Source organism: Silene latifolia, chromosome 3 (assembly GCF_048544455.1).
Source record: "Silene latifolia isolate original U9 population chromosome 3, ASM4854445v1, whole genome shotgun sequence".
In the NCBI taxonomy this organism is placed as follows: Eukaryota; Viridiplantae; Streptophyta; class Magnoliopsida; order Caryophyllales; family Caryophyllaceae; genus Silene; species Silene latifolia.
Genome location: NC_133528.1, coordinates 64,207,129 through 64,227,076, shown reverse-complemented (window position 1 = coordinate 64,227,076; position 19,948 = coordinate 64,207,129). Strand labels below are relative to the sequence as shown.

The window sequence follows — 19,948 nt, the reverse complement described above, 5'->3', positions numbered from 1 at the left end:
GGCGAGCCTTACAACGCACCGCGGCTGGCGAGCCTTACAACGCATCGCGGCTGGCGAGCCCTCCTCATATACACACCACGGCTGGCGAGCCTTTGCCCGCACCCCTCCAAGGACACATCCCGAAGATGCCTCGGGTACATTTCCTTGTCTCGGCTGGCGAGCCTTACAACGCACCGCGGCTGGCGAGCCCTCCTCATATACGCACCTTGGCTGGCGAGTCTCACAACGCACCGCGGCTGGCGAGCCTTACAACGCATCGCGGCTGGCGAGCCTTACAACGCATCGCGGCTGGCGAGCCCTCCTCACGTACGCACCGTTTGGCTGGCGAGCCTTTGTCCGCACCCTTCCAAGGACACATCCCGAAGATGCCTCGGGTACATTTCCTTGTCTCGGCTGGCGAGCCTTACAACGCATCGCGGCTGGCGAGCCCTCCTCATGTACGCACCGTTTGGCTGGCGAGCCTTTGTCCGCACCCTTTCAAGGACATATCCCGAAGATGCCTCGGGTACATTTCCTTGTCTCGGCTGGCGAGCCTTACAACGCATCGCGGCTGGCGAGCCCTCCTCACATACGCATCGCAGCTGGCGAGCATTTATCCGCAACAATGCAAGGACATATCCGAAGATGCCTCAGGTATGACTCCTTCTTATGGTCAAGAGCCTCGTACGTAGTCTAACGGACTTTAAACGACCCGTACGGACGATCGACGGACTTTAAACTCGTTCCCAACGACAGTCTCTTTGACTCGTACCCTCGAGTCGCCTTGGCGTCGCCCTTCCCGACGGCAGGTCCTTGGCCCGAATCCTTTCGAGCCGCCTCGACGTCGCTTGGGTCTTCAGGTTGTAATCTTCGATTGACCTGGGGACTCTACTTTGACTTTCGCCCTGTCTAAGCCTCAGTCAAAGTGGAGGGCTCTTTAGATACCCAGTATCTGCTGAGACTCCAACAAACACTCGATGATTATCGGACTACAACATGTTTTGGGATCGCAGCGTTTGATCGACAATTTGTGTACAACTTCACGTCGGAAAACTTAAAACGATTTCGAAAACAAAACTTTTCAAAACATTTCAAAAATACCTGGAGTGTTTAATGCACGGCGACGGGGTCGCGATGACACTAACTAGAGTCAAAACCGACACCGGAGCAAAAACCGACTCAAAAATTCAAATCCCGACTCCAACAACGAGTCAAACCGAGTCAAACACAAAAACCAAAAATATCTCAAACATTCTATACTAAGTTTTCCCGGATTCATATTGGTCAAGTACCAAACATGTGACTACAAAACCTAGGATAGAACAAATCATGATTGCGTTTGTTGTGATAGTGACAACACAACTCGAAGTGCCGCGACGTGGCTCGCGCCTCTTTGAGCAGCCCAGGTGGCCACGTCGCTCAAAACTCACACAACCACTCATTCTCCTATAAATACCCCTCAAATGCCACCCATTTGAGAGTCACGCGAGTGTCCGCCCCCTCTTTTCTCCCTTAAAATTCTCGACTCGACTTCTAAAGTCACAATCCGACGCGTATTTACGACCTACCGATCGTAAACACGAGCCTTACACATTGTTTGGTACCGTCATCGTGCATTAAATCACTTGTCCGACCACTTTGACCACTACACCATCACTAAACTTTTAAAACACTCTTTCACTTACCAAAACCGTTTTAAACCGAGTTTTTTCCGATCAAACAAGTTGTTACACTTACGTCGGTCACTCGCCATAACCAAACATGTAAGTATGAGGGTGTAAAAATCCTCTTTTATTATGTTTTCATTTGTTTCATGACTTTAACATGCTAAAACATGCATAACATGAACCAAAACATGGAATAAACGAGCCAAAACGATTTTTGGTCCGAGGCGAAGCCCCTTAGGTCGCCAACGCTCGCGCCTAAATGGGGTACTCGGACCGAGAGATCAACCGTGTTTGTTCTCGTCATTTCCCTTAATCCATTTTTCATATTTGTAATCGGTTTTCACCATTTCAAGTATTTTCGAAACCTTTTTGTTTCATTTCACATGTTTTAACCATAAAGCATTTTTCACCCTTGGTTCTTCATACCATGACGGTTAAATCCGTGTTCCGGTGATAATATTTGGTTAATGACATTTAGAAGGTATTTTAAAGCCTTTTATTTCATTTCTTTACATTTTCAAACAAACATATTAGTCACCAACACAAAATCATCCTTGGTTCTACATACCATGCCGGATTTTAACCCGGGTACGATGACGAGTATCGACTAATTACATTCAAAATGGACTTAAAACAATTAGTCCATAATCATTTTCAAAACCATTCATGTCAAGTTTGTCAAATCGAACCCGACACCGAATATTATCAAATAATGATGATTATTCGAGTCTAGTTCTTCAAATCAACAAATGCTGTCTAAACGATCCTTTCAAAATCAAACCGGGTTCAAATACCCATTTTCAACACGTTTTATAACGTTTTCTAAACAATCGAACACGGATACAACCGTTGGCTAACCCGCGCCTCAAACAGGCTCCCTTTTCTCATTTTCAAAACCAAAGGAGGCCCCTTACACCGCCGGCCGCTCGCGCCTCTTATAGCCGTCCTGCAGTACAGGGGCATGTTCCCTTCCAAAGATTAGTCTAGGGCGATCGACTCCGCTAACCCGGATATAGGACGGATCAGACGACTATTCGATTATTCAAAACCATATTTGCAAAATGCCTTACTAAGACAAATGGATCATGTTATGCACCCTAAACCTAATACGGTAAATGGATGTTTAATTTCCGTCTTGCATGCAAATCAACCATTAATCCAACTCGACATCTTATACTTGATACTTGGATAAAATCAACCGACTTAGAAAGCTCTCACATGTTAGGTTTAAATCATTGGATGCGCATTCATGCATTTAAACCGTTTTATCAACTTTTGCATTCAACCAACCAAGATCGATCGGTAAGAGGCGCTAAACGCGGGCGGGATTGGATGTCGATTAAAGGGCTTCCCAATACGTACCTTCACCTCTTACTCAAAAACTTTGGATAGTGGACGACCTTATCCAGGGCGTACGAGTCATTCTAGAGATAGGATGCTAAAGAGGGACGATTTCCTTATCTTTAGTACCTATGTCAAAACGCTGCTTTGTGCTTCGATTTGACCGAGGTATAAAGTGGAATTCGAACGGGTTCCAGGCATCCCACAAATGCTTGGTGGCGACTCCGAACATCTCTAATCGTTTCGAGACCCTTACCGAGACGAAACCGACCGATCTAAAACAATTCGGTCGAAAGCACCTTTACGCCGCCGAGTGTGGCTTTCAAAAGACCGTTGTATGTCCACAGATCGAAGTGGGCTTGCAGGTGGGCCATGTCCACAAGTACAGAATTACGAACCAACAGTACTTTAAAATAAATTTAGCGAATTGTAAAAATTACTTGTCCGCATTGGACTCACAATAAACGTGGCCTAAACATGTCAATGAATAAAGAGCTAGTTTAATTAATTAAATTACAAACCAATAATGAGTCTACTAGTAATAAATGTTTAAGTTGAAAACTAGGTGATGACACAATTCCAGCGCACTCGTCCATTCCCATGCAATCGTCCAGCAACACTAATAATATATCTGTATTAATTTGTTTCCATGACGGAAACAGACATATAAAACACAACACCCAAAACAAGTCAACTCCTGATCTATAATAAATAAAAGGGACAATATGTGAACAATATAAAATAAAGATGAGTAAATGGCGAGTCACTATTGCACTGCCTCAAATATATGTAAGAAGTGGTCTGTTGCCAAGGCTCTCAGCCCAAGCTCAACCACACCAAGTGGACTAGCCACGCCAGGTCTAGGGCTAACTCCGAATACCATGTCCTGCCTGTTCTATCCAAACCAAGGTCCACGGCCCTTCCACTTCCCTGTGCCTGGCCTATCCAAACTCAACTCAACTCGCTACAGTGTCAATACAATAATATGAATTCGCAAAATATAACCAACCACAGTGCCAAGTTCCCTTATAATTTAATGGTAAGCCATAGAAGATGAAATGAAAGACACGATAATTGAAACAATACCAATTAAAACAATGCAAATAAATATGCACATACTAAACCTCGCAAGTAAATGTTGAGTAGCTAGCCTACCGTTAACAAACTTTTGCTCAGCAACTACAAAGCGATTAGAATGCTTCCTCAATGAAACCGTCACCTAATTTAAGTTATTTACCATTACTAACAAGCCTAATCAAATTAATATGGTATAAAAATATTTCCAGTTAACGAAGCTAAGCTAAAAGTCAGCCCAGCACAATGGAAAAACGACTCCCATAGCAGAACAAACATTGCGACACCGACACAGTGCTAACGAAAGATTAAAAGATTAGTTTGAAAGTTCGCGTACATAGAATTACAAATTACAATAAGGTATTGGGTTGAGATAGATATGAATGATTATGGTGATAATTAAATATGATATAAATTGAGGAAAGATGGCTGACAAGGCCATGATTACAAAACATGGATTAGCAGAGGACAAATAGATTAGGTGGCTCCCTTTGAACATCAATTTTTAGCTTATACACCGCTTACACACAGCTCCCCTTATCACCCATACACCATGTATAAGACGGTCTCAAGGCAAGGTATAAGACGGTATAATAATTGCACGACTCACCTACACAGTAATACACGGTTCCAGCAACTAACAAACCCCCATCCATGGTCAGTCAAGCCATATAAAACCGTCTTAACAATTACAATCAAAAACCCCCAAATTACTTCCTAGGGTTACATAAATCGAATTATATACTACAATAATTAGGCTACTAATCGAGGTAAAGATGATAGGATAACTTACTTATTACTCGAGATGAAAACAAGCTAGCTAATTGTCACAAAATTAGATTAAAATCCCCCTTCCTTCGTTGTCGTCCGTTGTCTGTCTATGCTGCTCTCCCCTTTCTCTTTTTTTTTTTTTGATTGTTTGATATGTGTAAATAAGGTAAGTTTTCTAATTAGAGTGTATATATATATATATATATATATATATATATATATATATATATATATATATATATATATATATATATATATACACACATATAATGCTAATTAAACTTATATAAAATTACAGGTATTACAAGTTCAGAAGCACGCAAAATCAAATATTAGGGTTACTTGATCGAGTACGGGGCACTCGGTCGAGTACAGAGAGGTGTACTTGATCGAGTATGGGTCTCGATCGAGCATCTCTACGCAGCTTCCCAAAGACCGGCCCGATTTTAAATAAAATAGTCGTATCTCACTCGTTTCTTGGTTGTTTTGGGCGTGCAACCTATCGTTAGAATTGTAAGAGAACAAGCTATCAACTCCAAGTAGAATCACATCAATATCATGTATGAATCTCAAGTTATAACAGTTTAAAGACGACTCATCTATAATCGGACAACATAACTACTCAATTTTCCTTCCAAACGACTTAAACAATAACAAGGCAATTTAAAACAACTCGATACTCGTCAAACATGTAAATCAAACACAACATTCATATATATATATATATATATATATATATATATACACGCATGATCTTAATCACATGCTACTACCAACAAGCCAAACATTAACATCATCATGATCATATAGACATAACCCACATCACATAACATATACTCCAACCACTTCCATCCAACCCAACCATATACTTCATCCAACATATACTTAAAGGCACGTAGACAGGTAACGATCCCTTGACACACTCCGCAGTGATCGGTTCGAACTTGTAAGGGCCATAGTGCGGTCTTAAGACGTCTCCCAAACCTTTGCGGTAGCTCCAAATAATTTCTACCCGGGTTCATTTTATTAGACGCCTTATGTTCATGTGTTCATTGGTTTTAGGTTCCAAAATCGTCACTCTGATACCACTTTGTAACACCCCCATATACCAAAGTGTCCTACCAAGGACCACCTTAGTATATAAAGGTGCTACCATCTCGGTTACCCGAGTTAGTATGCAACATAAGAACCATAATGAAACAACTTGATTAAAACAATTGTACAGAAAATATTACAAGCCTTTAAATTCCAAAACCAAACAACCAAAAGACATAAAGCTAAACTTAGCTATAACTAATCGACACAACAGTGATGACTCCGCCCGTCCATGTCTCGCGAGCTATCATAACAACCATCACCTGCTAGTCAACTGCTCACCATCCCCCAATGGATAACCAAAGTTTTGAAAACATAAAACGGGGTCAGTCAACTGTATAACCAAATCAATATACGCAGCGGAAACAAATATAACAACACAATCAGACGATCTCCAACTCCAACAGCCACCAATAGTCTTGCCAGGTTACCCATCGCAACAGGTAACCCACACCGCCAGTGGTGGACCGCAACCTTGCCCACCAAATCCCCGCTCATCGCAACGAGCGATCCCAACTTCTTAATGTGCACATCCCTCTTGTGACGGGAGTCACAAGGGGACGAACCTGGGTATGGAACCATCTCACGAGATAGTTCCACAACAATCATCCAACCAACATCACAAACCGACCAACCTCCAACAACTCCAATCAGCAATGACATGCCAACCGTCAATCACAAACAATCAATTAAATTATGCAGACAATTGAGTAGGGAAACCCTACCTTATCAGATCCAAGCAAAAGCACAGCAAATCAAGCCAAAACGCCTCCTGTATGAAGTCCTCGTCTATTATAACAACAATCAATCAATATACAACACATAATATGATTACTACGCCAAATTACCCAATTAGAGTTTGCGTAACTATAACCAACATGGAAACTAATAAAGACATAAAACTTAATGATTGAATCTACGCGGAAAGAGATGTAAAACCCCCGAATCAGATGACTCTAGCCTTGAGAATGATTAGAATAATAGGAGAAGCAGTGCTACATTGATTGGAGTTTGTGAAAAGATGATTAAGAGTGATTATAAAATGATATAGTCTGATAACACGACGTATATATGCTTCTCGAATTATCTTAATCAAACCGCGGAAATGACCATAACTGAACCGGTAATCGGTCGAGTAACGGACATACTCGACCGAGTACGCCCTAATCGACCGAGTATCACCTGCTCGATCAAGTTCACCCAAAACAGAACTCTGACTCAAAACTCAAACAGACACACTTGGTCGAGTATCCCCCACTCGACCGAGTTCCCTAGGCACAGAAAATCGTGGTATTACAATATACCACAAATAAATCACAGTGTATAAACCCTGACAAATCAATTAGCACATATAGATATTACCCCGAACAATAGTAAAAATAATAGGATCGATAGAATCGTGTTACCTTAAATTATAGCAAAAACAATCTCGAGCAGCCCAAAAATTGCATAAACAGTTCTAATGGAAAAGATAGATGGTTATGGTCGAAATTGGTGCAACGAGGATTATCAATAGAGTATATTACAAAGTAAATTGGGTTGATGACATGAAAACAAACAAATTGCTAGAGGGGGTTTAGCCAAAGAAAAAAAAAAGAGATGATGGGTTAGGCGGCATATTTGTAGGTTTATAAAAGACAAATAGGCATTAAATCCTATTATAAGCATGATCAAACTTCGAATTTTTTTTTTCCAAAAATTTGTATTAGAATATAATAGATTAAAATATTTGGGATGTTATAATCTCTCCCTCTTAAAAGGGACTTCGTTCCCGAAATTCGAGTTTGAAAATAAAACATTATTTTAAAATTTGAGTGGTATTACACTTGAAGGTTTCTAAAGGTGCCTTGGTTCTACTCAAAGCTAACCGTACTGGCAGTTTGTATGTTTTCCAAGGTGCTACTGTTGCAGGAACAGCTGATGTCGTTTACGCCACCCACTTATAACACCAAATTGTGGCACATGCATTTGGGTCAATGGGTGAGAAAGGGATGAATGTTTCATGTAAGCGGGGACTTCTTGGAAGTCAAACTACACACAAGGTTAACTTCTGTGAGCATTGTATATTTGATAAGCAAAAGCGTGTGAGCTTTAGCATTACGACTCATCATACTAAATGTACGTTAGATTTTATACTCTCTGATTTATAGGGCTCGTGTTCAGTTGAGTCTCATGGTAAAAATTGATATATGATAACTACTATTGATGATTATTCGAGGAAGGTTTGGGTCTATTTTTTGCGTCACAAAAAATGAAGTCTTTTCTACTTTTAGGAAGTGGGAAATTCTAATAGAAAACCAGGTTGGTAAGAAGGTGAAACGTCTTCAAACCGATAATGGCCTTGAATTTTGTGAGACTGGCGTTAATGAGTTCTGTGAAAAGGAAGGAATTGCTAGACATCATGTTATTCCCAGTAAGCCTCAGTAGAATGGGGTTTCAGAAAGCATGAACATGACTTTGTTAGAAAGGGTGTGTTGCATGCGCTCTCATTCTGGTCTCCCTAAGGTTTTTGGGCAGAAGCGGCATCCATCGCTTGTTATCTTGTGAATCGCTCTCTACATGCTTCCCTTGATGGGGAAATTCCAGAAGAAATTTGGCCAGGTAAGCCAGTTGACTATTCTAATTTAAGAATTTTTGTTGAGCGGCTTATGCATATGTTAATGATGGAAACTGGAAAATTAGACCGCGTGCTGAAAAATGTGTCTTTATTGGCAAACCTTCTGGAATTAAAGGATATCGTCTATGGGGTCCTAAATCTGGCACTCAAAAAATCTTTGTTAGCCGGGGTATAACTTTTCATGAAGATGTTTTATTATTTTCTAAAAAAGATTATACTGTTGGTTCATCTACTGGTACAGGTTATCATGGTGATATGAGTGAAAGACTGGAGATTAAAATTCAAAGTTCCAGTTTGCCGTCTTGTTCTATATCATCGTCTACTATCACGGTTGATAATCCACCGCGACAAAGAAAACCGACCCGCAGGTATATCGAGGAGTGTGATTTTATCGCTTATGCTTTCAATGTCAATGAGGAAGTTGAAAATAGTGCGGAGCCCAAAACTTATTCTGAAGCTATTTCTAGTACAGATTCATTCAAGTGTTTAGCTTCTATGCAAGAGGAGGTTGAAAGCCTTCACAAAAATAAAACATGGGATCTTGTCCAGTTACCTGAAGATAAACGAGTCATTAACTGTAAGTGGATATTCTAGAGAAAAGATGGCATCCCTGGGGTTGAAAATGCAACTTGCAAGGTATAAAGCACGTTATGTTGTCAGAGGTTTCAGTCAACGGGAAGGTATTGACTTCAATGAAATTTTATCTCTCGGTGTACGTCATACTTCTATATGTGTTTTACTTGCTATGGTTGGTCGTTATGATCTTGAGCTTGAGCAATTTGATGTTAAAACTTCTTTTCTACACGAAGATTTAGCAGAAGAATCTTATATAAAACAATGAGAGGGATTTGTGGTTTCAGGAAAAGAGGACCATGTTTGTCGTCTGAGAAAGTCTCTTTATGGCCTTAAATAGGCTTTGAGACAATGGTATAAAAGATTTAATCCGTTCATGGTTTGGAATGGTTATTTACGAAGCCAGTACGATAGCTGTATTTACTTCAAGAGATTTGAAGTGTTTCTTTTATTTATCTGTTGTTGTACGTTGATGATATGTTAGTTGCTGTAATACTCCGTATTTATAAGTCTTGGGATACTCTATCGAGTAGGCCTTACTCTGTCGAGTAAGGGTAAGTTGCGTTTTAGAAAAGTTTCTGACCTGTTGGGTACTCGATCGAGTAGCTGGGGCACTCGATCGAGTAAGGGGGTACTCGATCGAGTACCTCGGGTACTCGATCGAGTAGCCGGTTTTACGGGGAGTTTTCTCGGGTTTTGTTAATTATGCGATTAAGGTATATAAGCTTTGTCGTCATTATTCTAAATCACTTTTGCAAAACCTAAATTACTGTTTAAGAGAGAAAGCAAGCAAGTTCTTCATCCTAATCGCATTATTAGCAATACCCGGAGTTTGGAAGGTCAGTTCTTAGCGTTGATTATACCGTTGAGTTCCTTGCGTCGAGGGTAAGATCTATGTACCCTTTTTATTGTCTTTCCTTTGATTTGGTTAAACCCTAATTTAGAGATTTGGGGGTTTATGTGTAGTATGTGATTTGGTAGCCTTTATGTGTTGTATGATAGGAGGAGGGTTCATAGAGGAAGCTTTTTGATTCAGCAGTAGAGACCGTCTGATTGTGTTCTTACCAGGTAGGATTTCCTACTCAGTATTAGTCCCATAATGGGATATTGGTTGATTATTGTGTTTGGATGTTTGATATAGTAATTGTATTGTGATTGTGGTTGTGATCGTTGTTGATGGTTCGCGAGGCGTGGCCTCGGCTGAGTGGGGTCACTTGCGGGAGTGGCTTCACGCCCTAGTTTCGCCCTCCGTGGAACCCGCCACGGAAAGGGATGTGCACATTAATGGACAGGGTTATCGCTCACTATGTGGAGCGGGGATTTGGTGGGTACGGCTGCGGTCCCCCACTGGCAGGGCTGGTCTAGTGGACAGTCAGTGATTGAGATGATTGAATTTGGCGTGATTGTGTGTGTGTGATGATTAAGTCAGTATGTTTATCTTATTGTTAGTATATATTGAATTGTGTGATTAGTACGACCCGGTGTTGTTTTGTAAACTGCGGTGATCCATTCGGGATGGTGAGCGGATATTGAGCGGTATTGAGATGAGTACTGGGATAGCTGGGATTGCCACGACATGATGATAGGAGTCTTCCGTTGTAGCTTATTAGTTATTTACATTTCGATTAGAACAGTCGGTTTGAGAACATGTATCGTACTTTTGGTTTGGTTTTGAGAATTGTAACTCTTCGCTAAGTATTTATAATAAACGTTGTTTCTTCATTGTTATTTGATTATCATTGCCTCGGGTAACCGAGATGGTAATGTCTTCATACGTGAGTGGTCCTGGTAAGGCACTTGGAGTATGGGGGTGTTACAAATGGTATCAGAGAAACGATCCTGAAACCTGTAACCAATGAACCTAATGAACATAGGGAGTCAATTAAAATGAACCCGGGGTAAAGGTTGTAGGAGCTAATGCAAAAGCTTGGGAGACGTCCTAAAGTCGCGAACTTGCCCTACAATTTTGAACCGGTCACATGGGGTAGTGTCTATCAAGTTGTATGTGTTGTTTGGTTAACTTGTGAGTGAATGTGATGAAGTGTGTGTGATTGTTGGGTGTTGAAGTAGAAAGTTGAGAATGTGAAAGAAAAGTGATGATATATGGAAACTTGTTGATGGAATGATAACATGTTGGATGTTTTACAATGTGGCGTTTAATAACATGATGAAATGATCTCGTAGATCGTATGAAAAGATGCGTAGCATGTTTAGTTATGATATAATATGTGGTTTTATAAAGTTTAGCATGTTAGCATATGATATAGTATGCGAGTAGCGTTTCTGAGTTAGCATGACTCGATCGAGTGGGACTGACTTGATCGGGTGGGTTTTTGATGATTTTGAGTCCAGAATCGTGTTTTTGGGTACTCGATCGAGTAACTAGGGGTACTCGATCGAGTAGGGGGTCACTCGATCGAGTAGCCTAGCTACTCGGTCGAGTATGTAAGAGATCAGAAGGTCTGTTTGGGGTCTGATGTTTGGGTACTCGATCGAGTATGTTGGGCACTCGATCGAGTAGCCCGTTACTCGATCGAGTGTGTGTGGGAACTCGATCGAGTAGGTTCTGGGCAGCGTGTTTTCATGTTTTGAGGTTTAGTACGTGTGTTTATGTCTACCCTTTCTTATATATAGTTTCAAGATGCCGCCCAAGAAGACTGCTTTGTATGCGAGAGCTGAGCTTATGAACATAGATGACATCGTTAAGATGTTGGAGCATCAGGATGCTCTCACTGAGGCTTTAAAGACTGTGGGGAAAGATAAGGATAAGGAGAAGGAGAAGGAGGTTGATCATTCTAAAATCAGCCTCTATATTGCGAGGTTTAACCCGAAAGAGTACAAGGGAGTTGGGGAGCCTAACCTTCTTGATAGTTGGCTGAGAGAGATGGAGAACATATTAGATTTGGTTCACCGTCCCGATGAGATGAGAGTGGAACAGTGCGCGTTCTATCCGAGGGAGGCACTGGCAAGTGGTGGGATACAGTGAAAGTGAGTGCTAAGGAGATATATACAAACCAAGGGTTACCTGCTATACCTTGGGAGGAGTTTCGTAGGGCTGTGAGGAAGGAGTTTGTACCGGAACATGTGAGGAGTAAGTTGAGGGAAGAGTTTGACAGTTTTAAGATGACCGCCGAGATGTCGTGGCCGAGTACTACAGGCGGTTCAATGAGAAGTCTAGGTATCTTTTTTTTGAGGACATGGGTTTGAGTGAGGAGAATCTGGCATTGAGGTTTGAGAGGGGTTGACCCCTAAGATTATGGATAAGTTACCCGTGGGGATCCTTACCGATGTTAAGGAAGCTTATGAGAGGGGCCGGGAGAGCCGAGAGGTTGGTGGAGATGGCTCAGGAGAGGTTAGGTGGTGAGAAGAGGAAGTCCGAGAGCGAGGGTGGTGGCCAATCTAATCACAAGAAAGGCAACCACAATCGATCTAAGGGGTTTTCTTCGGGTCGGGGTTCGATCTTTGGGGCTTCCTTTGGGCGCGGCCGTGGAAGTGTGAGTAATAGTTGGGGAGTGAACTGCTATAGCTGTGGTGGTGTAGGCCACAAGAGACATGAGTGCACAAGTGCACCGGATCTTTCCGAGACTGCACGAGCTTCGCAAGCAACATGACCGGCTGGATCATGGCCAAACCGGGAAGTCGAGTTACCGAGTGGAGGCAACCGTAACGGCGGTAATTCTTATCAGAAACCACCAGCGAACAACAACAACAATCAAGGGTCGGGTGCTAAGCCGACCACATCAGCCAATATCTTGTCCAGGGAGGTGGGCAGAAGACCAGTGGCAAGTTATTCATGATGGAGAAGAAAGCAGCTGAGGAAGATGCGCACGTTATCACCGGTACTTTTCTTGTAAATGGTATTCCTACCTTTGTTTTGTTTGATTCGGGGGCTTCTCAGTCGTTTGTGTCTTCGAGTCATGTTAAACAGTTGGGTTTGAGGGTATATGAGCCTGTTAGTGAGCGAGTTTTTATACCTTCGGGTGAGTCTGTATCATGTGGGAGATTGTTTAGAGATGTATCTATGATAGTTGTGCAAGTTGATCTACCTGTAGACTTGCTAGAGTTTCCTTTTGACGGTTTTGAGATGATAGTCGGGATGGATTGGTTAGGAAAGTATAAAGCTAAGATAGACTGTCATCAAAAGAAAGTGTCTTTAAGAGGTCCTAAGGGTGTTAGTGTGTCTTATCGTGGGTTTCTAGTCAAACCCAAAGTTAAGTTGATTGCAGCTGTCACCTTGAAGTCTTATCTGAGGAAGGGATGTCCTTTGATCTTGTGCCATGTGAGAGATGACCGGATAGAGAGTCCGACAGTTGATGCGATACCAGTGGTGGGGGAGTATGCTGATGTTTTTCCTGACGAGATTCCGGGGTTGCCACCAAAGAGGGAGATAGATTTCACCGTTGAGTTGAAACCAGGGACGGGGCCAATCTCTAAGGCACCGTACCGTATGGGTCCTAAGGAGATGGAGGAGCTTAGGAAGCAGTTGGATGATTTGATAGAGAAGGAATACATTAGACCAAGTGTATCGCCGTGGGGAGCACCCGTTCTTTTCGTGAAGAAGAAAGATGGGAGTTTGAGGTTATGCATAGATTACAGGGAGCTGAACCGAGTGACGATAAAGAACAAGTATCCTTTGCCAAGGATAGATGACCTGTTTGATCAGTTGAGTGGTGCATCAGTCTTTTCTAAGATTGATTTGAGGTCAGGGTACCATCAAGTGAAGATTAGAGAGGTGGACATACCAAAGACAGCTTTCACGTCGAGGTATGGCCATTATGAGTATGTGGTGATGCCGTTTGGGTTGTCTAATGCACCGGCAGTGTTTATGGATTTGATGAATAGAATCTTGAGACGTTCTTGGACCAGTTTGTAGTGGTATTTATCGATGACATCTTAGTCTACTCTAAGACTAAGGAGGAGCATGAGGAGCATCTGAGGATCGTGTTGCAAACTCTGAGGGATCATGAGTTGTATGCTAAGCTATCCAAGTGTGAGTTCTGGTTAGAGAAAGTTGCTTTTCTGGGGCATGTGATCTCTAAAGATGGGGTAGCTGTGGATCCCAAAGATAGAAGCAGTGACAAAGTGGGAAGCACCAAAGAATGTTGCCGAGGTTAGGAGTTTCTTGGGTTTAGCTGGATACTACAGACGGTTCGTGAAGGATTTCTCCAAGATAGCTAGACCTATGATAGCGTTGATGAGGAAAGAGAACAGGTTTCGTTGGGATGAGAGTTGTGAGACGGCGTTCCAAACATTAAAGGAGCGTTTGACCACAGCTCCTGTCTTAGCATTGCCTGAAGGGACCGAGAACTTTGAGGTTTATACAGATGCCTCGAAGAATGGGCTGGGATGTGTGTTGATGCAGAATGGTAAAGTGATTGCCTACGCTTCTAGGCAATTGAAGCCTTATGAGGAGAACTACCCTACTCATGATCTGGAGTTGGGGGCTGTGGTGTTTGCTCTCAAGATTTGGAGACATTACCTTTATGGAGCAATCTTTAAGGTATTTTCTGATCACAAGAGTCTCAAGTACATCTTCACTCAGAAGGAGTTGAACATGAGACAGAGGAGGTGGATGGAGCTGATTGGCGATTATGACATGGAAATCATCTACCATGAAGGGAAGGCCAATGTTGTAGCTGATGCTTTGAGTAGGAAGAGTGTACATTCTCTCGTGTACGCTCTATCTTTGATGAGGTTGAGAGATGAGGTAGCGAGCTTTGGGATACATATGATGCGAAAAGGAGATGCCATGGGTGATATGACAAGATACAGACTTGAGTTTTATGATGATATTCGAGGTAAGCAGGCGTTGGACCCTAAGATAGTGGAGTGGAGAGCTGGAGTAGAAAAAGGGACAGTGTCCCGGTTTTCTATTCATACAGATGGTAGTTTGAGGTTTGATGGTAGGTGGTGTATTCCTAATGACGAGGAGTTGAAAAAGACTATCATGACAGAGGCACATTGCACACCATATTCAGTACATCCGGGTGGAGACAAGCTATACAAGGATTTGAAGAAAACGTTTTGGTGGCCTGGGATGAAGAAAGAGACAGCTGAGTTTGTGTCCCGTTGTTTGACATGCCAGAGAGTTAAAGGGGAACAGCGACGACCACAAGGTAAGATTCAGTCTTTAGAAGTACCTGAGTGGAAGTGGGAATCCATTTCCATGGATTTCATTGTGGGTTTGCCGAAGAGTCAACAAGGTAACAACATGATTTGGGTAATAGTGGATCGACTGACCAAGTCAGCTCACTTTGTTCCAATGAAAGATACATGGATTAAGGCACAATTGGCTATGGCCTATCGAAAGAACGTGCTTAAGTTACATGGAGTCCCTAAGGACATAGTGTCTGACAGAGATGCGAGGTTTATATCAAGGTTTTGGAAGGAGTTGCAGGAATCGTTAGGAACAACTTTGAAGATGAGTACAACATTTCATCCTGCGACAGACGGCAGATCGAGAGAACAATCAAGACTCTTGAGGATATGTTGCGAGCTTGTGTGATGGATTTTGGTGGTAGCTGGGAGCAGAGGTTGGACTTGATAGAATTTTCTTACAATAACAGCTATCACACTAGTATTGGTATGGCACCGTTTGAGGCTTTGTATGGGAGAAGATGTAGGAGCCCAATCTGGGGACGATAGTCTTTGAGGCGGTGGTTTTAGGACCAGATATGGTGCATGAGATGGTGGAACAGATTAAGATGATCAGGGAAAGGATGAGAGCAGCTCAGGATCGACAAAAGAGTTATGCAGATCTACATCGCCGGGATATAGAGTTTCAGGTTGGGGATAAGGTTCTTCTGAAAGTGTCTCCTGTGCGTGGAGTTATGAGATTTGGGAACAAAGGCAAGCTAAGTCAGAAGTTTATAGGGCCGTATGAGATCTTAGAGCGGGTTGGGAAAGTTGCATATCGTCTGGCTTTACCAGCTGCATTAGAGAGAGTGCATAATGTGTTTCATGTATCGCAGCTGCGGAAGTATGTGAGTGACCCGTCACATGTGTTAGAGGCCGAGACCTTAGAGCTAGATGAGTCCTTATCATATCTTGAGGTGCCTAAACAGATTCTAGACCGAAAGGTTAGAAAGACTAGGAGTGGTGAGACAGTTCTGCTCAAGATCCTTTGGTCTAACCACGAGACCGAGGAAGCTACATGGGAGCCAGAGGAGGCTATGAAAGAGCGTTACCCTTTCCTTTTTGATCAGGTATGTATGGTTACGGGGACGTAACCTTGTTTCTTTTAAGGGGGTAGGAGATGATCGCGAACAGTTTTTAAGAGTTTTATACCCCTTTTATATGTTGTGTCGGGATGTTTGTCGGGATGAGTTGGGTTAGTAACATGTTTTATGTTGAATTTTGTATGGTTGTTGAGTCGGGAATGTTATGGGAGTACCTTTGTTTAGTAGTGGTTTGAACTTCGGGGACGAAATTCCTTTTAAGGAGGGAAGACTGTAATACTCCGTATTTATAAGTCTTGGGATACTCTATCGAGTAGGCCTTACTCTGTCAAGTAAGGGTAAGTTGCGTTTTAGAAAAGTTTCTGACCTGTTGGGTACTCGATCGAGTAGCTGGGGCACTCGATCGAGTAAGGGGGTACTCGATCGAGTACCTCGGGTACTCGATCGAGTAGCCGGTTTTATGGGGAGTTTTCTCGGGTTTTGTTAATTATGCGATTAAGGTATATAAGCTTTATCGTCATTATTCTAAATCACTTTTGCAAAACCTAAATTACTGTTTAAGAGAGAAAGCAAGCAAGTTCTTCATCCTAATCGCATTATTAGCAATACCCGGAGTTTGGAAGGTCAGTTCTTAGCGTTGATTATACCATTGAGTTCCTTGCGTCGAGGGTAAGATCTATGTACCCTTTTTATTGTCTTTCCTTTGATTTGGCTAAACCCTAATTTAGAGATTTGGGGGTTTATGTGTAGTATGTGATTTGGTAGCCTTTATGTGTTGTATGATAGGAGGAGGGTTCATAGAGGAAGCTTTTTGATTCAGCAGTAGAGACCGTCTGATTGTGTGCTTACCAGGTAGGATTTCCTACTCAGTATTAGTCCCATAATGGGATATTGGTTGATGTATTGTGTTTGGATGTTTGATATAGTAATTGTATTGTGATTGTGGTTGTGATCGTTGTGGATGGTTCACGAGGCGTGGCCTCGGCTGAGTGGGGTCACTTGCGGGAGTGGCTTCACGCCCTAGTTTCGCCTTCTGTGGAACCCGCCACAGAAGGGATGTGCACATTAATGGACAGGGTTATCGCTCACTATGTGGAGCGGGGATTTGGTGGTACGGCTGCGGTCCCCCATCGGCGGGGCTGTCCAAAGGACGATCGATGATTGAGATGATTGGATTTGGCGTGATTGTGTGTGTGTGACGCTTAAGTCATCTTTTATCTTATTGTTAGTATATATTGAATTGTGTGATTAGTACTGACCCCGGTGTTGTTTTGTAACCTGCGGTGATCCATTCGGGGATGGTGAGCAGATATTGAGCAGGTATTGAGATGAGTCTTTGGGATAGCCGGGATTGCCACGACATGATGATATGAGTCTTCCGCCGTAGCTTATTAGTTATTTACATTTCGGTTAGAACATCGGTTTGAGAACATGTATCGTACTTTTGGTTTGGTTTTGAGAATTGTAACTCTTCGCTAAGTATTTATAATAAACGTTGTTTCTTCATTGTTATTTGATTATCATTGCCTCGGGTAACCGAGATGGTAATGTCTTCATACCTGAGTGGTCCTGGTAAGGCACTTGAAGTATGGGGGTGTTACAGTTGCGGCTCGTAATGTGGCTTTATTTAATGAGTTGAAAGCTCAGATAAGTAGCGAATTTGATATGAAAAATATTGGTGTTGCCAAGAAAATTCTTGGTATGGAGATTAGTATGGATCGTAAGCTATGGTTGTCAGAAAAGAAATTCATAGCTAAGGTACTTGACCTTTTTCACATATGATTGTAAGCCCATTAGTTCTCCTATTACTGTTCACTTTAAGTTATCGTCTCATCAAAGTCTGAAGTGCGATGAAGATAAGAGATATATGGATAATGTTCCCTATGCTAATGCAGTTGGAAGCGTAATGTACGCTATAGTTTGTACTAGGGCTGATTTAGCTCATGCAGTTAGTGGTGTTAGTCGTTTAATGCATAATCCGGGAAAAGATCATTGGAGTGCTATAAAGTGGATAATTCGTTACCTGAAATGTACCGTTGACTTTGGCCTGGTATTTGACAAGAGTTGTCTTTTGAGTGATGAAGTAACTGGTTATGTAGATTCTGATTATTGTGGCGATTTAGACTGAAGAAATCTATTTCTGGTTATATTTTCACCTTTTATGGTTCAGCTATTAGCTGGTAAGCTACACTTCAGTCTATTGTTTCTTTGCCTACTACCGAAGTGAATACATAGCTGCTAGTGAGGGAGTTAAAGAAGCTACTTGGCTTCGAGGTTTGGTGAATGAGCTTGGGTTAAAACAGGATATTCTGACTGTTTTTTGTGATAGTCAGAGTGTTATACATTTGACAAAAGGTGATCGATATCACAATAAGACTCAGCACATTGATGTTAAGCGTCATTTTATACGAGGCACTGTAGCTGCAGGACATATAATGGTGAAGAAAATTCACACAGTTGATAAGCATACAAACATGTTAACAGAACCTTTCCTAGTTGCCTAGTTCGAGCTTTGCTTGAGCTTGGTCGTGTTATAAGTTGTTGATTGCCCTTTGAGGCTCAGGCGAAGAAGAGTTGATTTGATTTCGAATCAAGGCAGAGATTTGTTGATAATTTTGACTCTCAACTTCTATTTCTAATTTTATGATGTCAATATTTGACGGGTTATGTCCATGTGCTTATTTAGTAAAGCCTAGACTTGTTATTCACAAGCCTACTTTCATATTTGGCCACACTTTTGCGTGGTTTGCAAGACCATCCAGGGCCATTGAAGAGCTATTGTCACAAATACAAGTCAACAAATTATAATTGCCGTCATCCTTGCTATCTACAAGAACTTTGTTCTCTACCCTCCTCTTGTTTGCTCTTCTTTATAGAGAGTTTTATTAATTGGATCTTAATCAAGTATTTGTAAGGGGATTCTCTTGTACACTTAACCTTAATTATTATAGTGAAAGCGCTCTTCTTCGCCGGTGATTTTTTTCACCTAAAATATTGTGTGTCAATTTTACCGTTTTCTTCTCGTTCTTTGATCTTTGATTGAATCTATTGATCCTGCTCTATTTCCGCTGCGTATACCCTCCCTAACAAGATCTATTTTTACTTCAGGACGGTCCTCCGGAAAGACGCAGAAATTTTTCAAGATTGTTTAGCTCAATTTAATACTCCCTCCGTCCCGGTCAATAGTTATCTATTTTCCTTTTGGACAGCCGGGCTGAAACGGATTTTGCCCACCCCTACTTTTGGGTGTATCGGTTAATAATTATTTATTTTCATATTTAACATATTTTTTGTGGGTCTTTTCATGTGCAACTGAGAGATGAATGATTTGTGTGGTCCAAAAGTATTCTCACATACTCCCTCCAATTTAAACCAAAGGTAACAGTTGTTTTATCACACTTGTCGATGAATCTTTAGTTAACGCATTATTAAAAATTATAAAAATTTGATATTTTTATTGCATTCATGACGATAAATCAAACAAGATCTCATATAACTATATTTTGCTATAAATTAAGAATAATATCAAAGATTTTATACGACCATGTGCCAAAAAATGAGTGTTACCTTTGGTTTAAATGAGAGAGAGTACTTCCTCAATCTTTGTGTCAAAAGAAATAGATAACTATTAGTCGGGAAGGAGGGAGAGAGTA

The 19,948-nt window shown here is 41.7% G+C and overlaps 1 protein-coding gene and 1 long non-coding RNA gene across 2 annotated transcripts; one reads left to right on the top strand and one right to left on the bottom strand.

Annotated features, from left to right (window-relative positions):
- Positions 1–3,377: 3,377 nt before the first annotated feature.
- On the bottom strand, positions 3,378–5,010 carry LOC141647690 (uncharacterized). The gene is made up of 2 exons (XR_012545793.1): positions 4,855–5,010; positions 3,378–3,618 (listed from the first exon to the last, which is right to left on the bottom strand). It is a non-coding gene; the product is annotated as an uncharacterized LOC141647690 (long non-coding RNA).
- Positions 5,011–7,903: 2,893 nt separating this feature from the next.
- LOC141649162 (uncharacterized) lies at positions 7,904–18,799 on the top strand. Its single transcript, XM_074457859.1, has 7 exons — positions 7,904–8,049; positions 8,201–8,340; positions 8,445–8,528; positions 8,786–9,121; positions 17,899–18,053; positions 18,142–18,390; positions 18,473–18,799. Exons 1-7 carry the CDS (start codon positions 7,904–7,906, stop codon positions 18,797–18,799), a joined length of 1,437 nt encoding a protein of 478 aa, XP_074313960.1.
- The last annotated feature ends 1,149 nt before the right edge of the window (positions 18,800–19,948 follow it).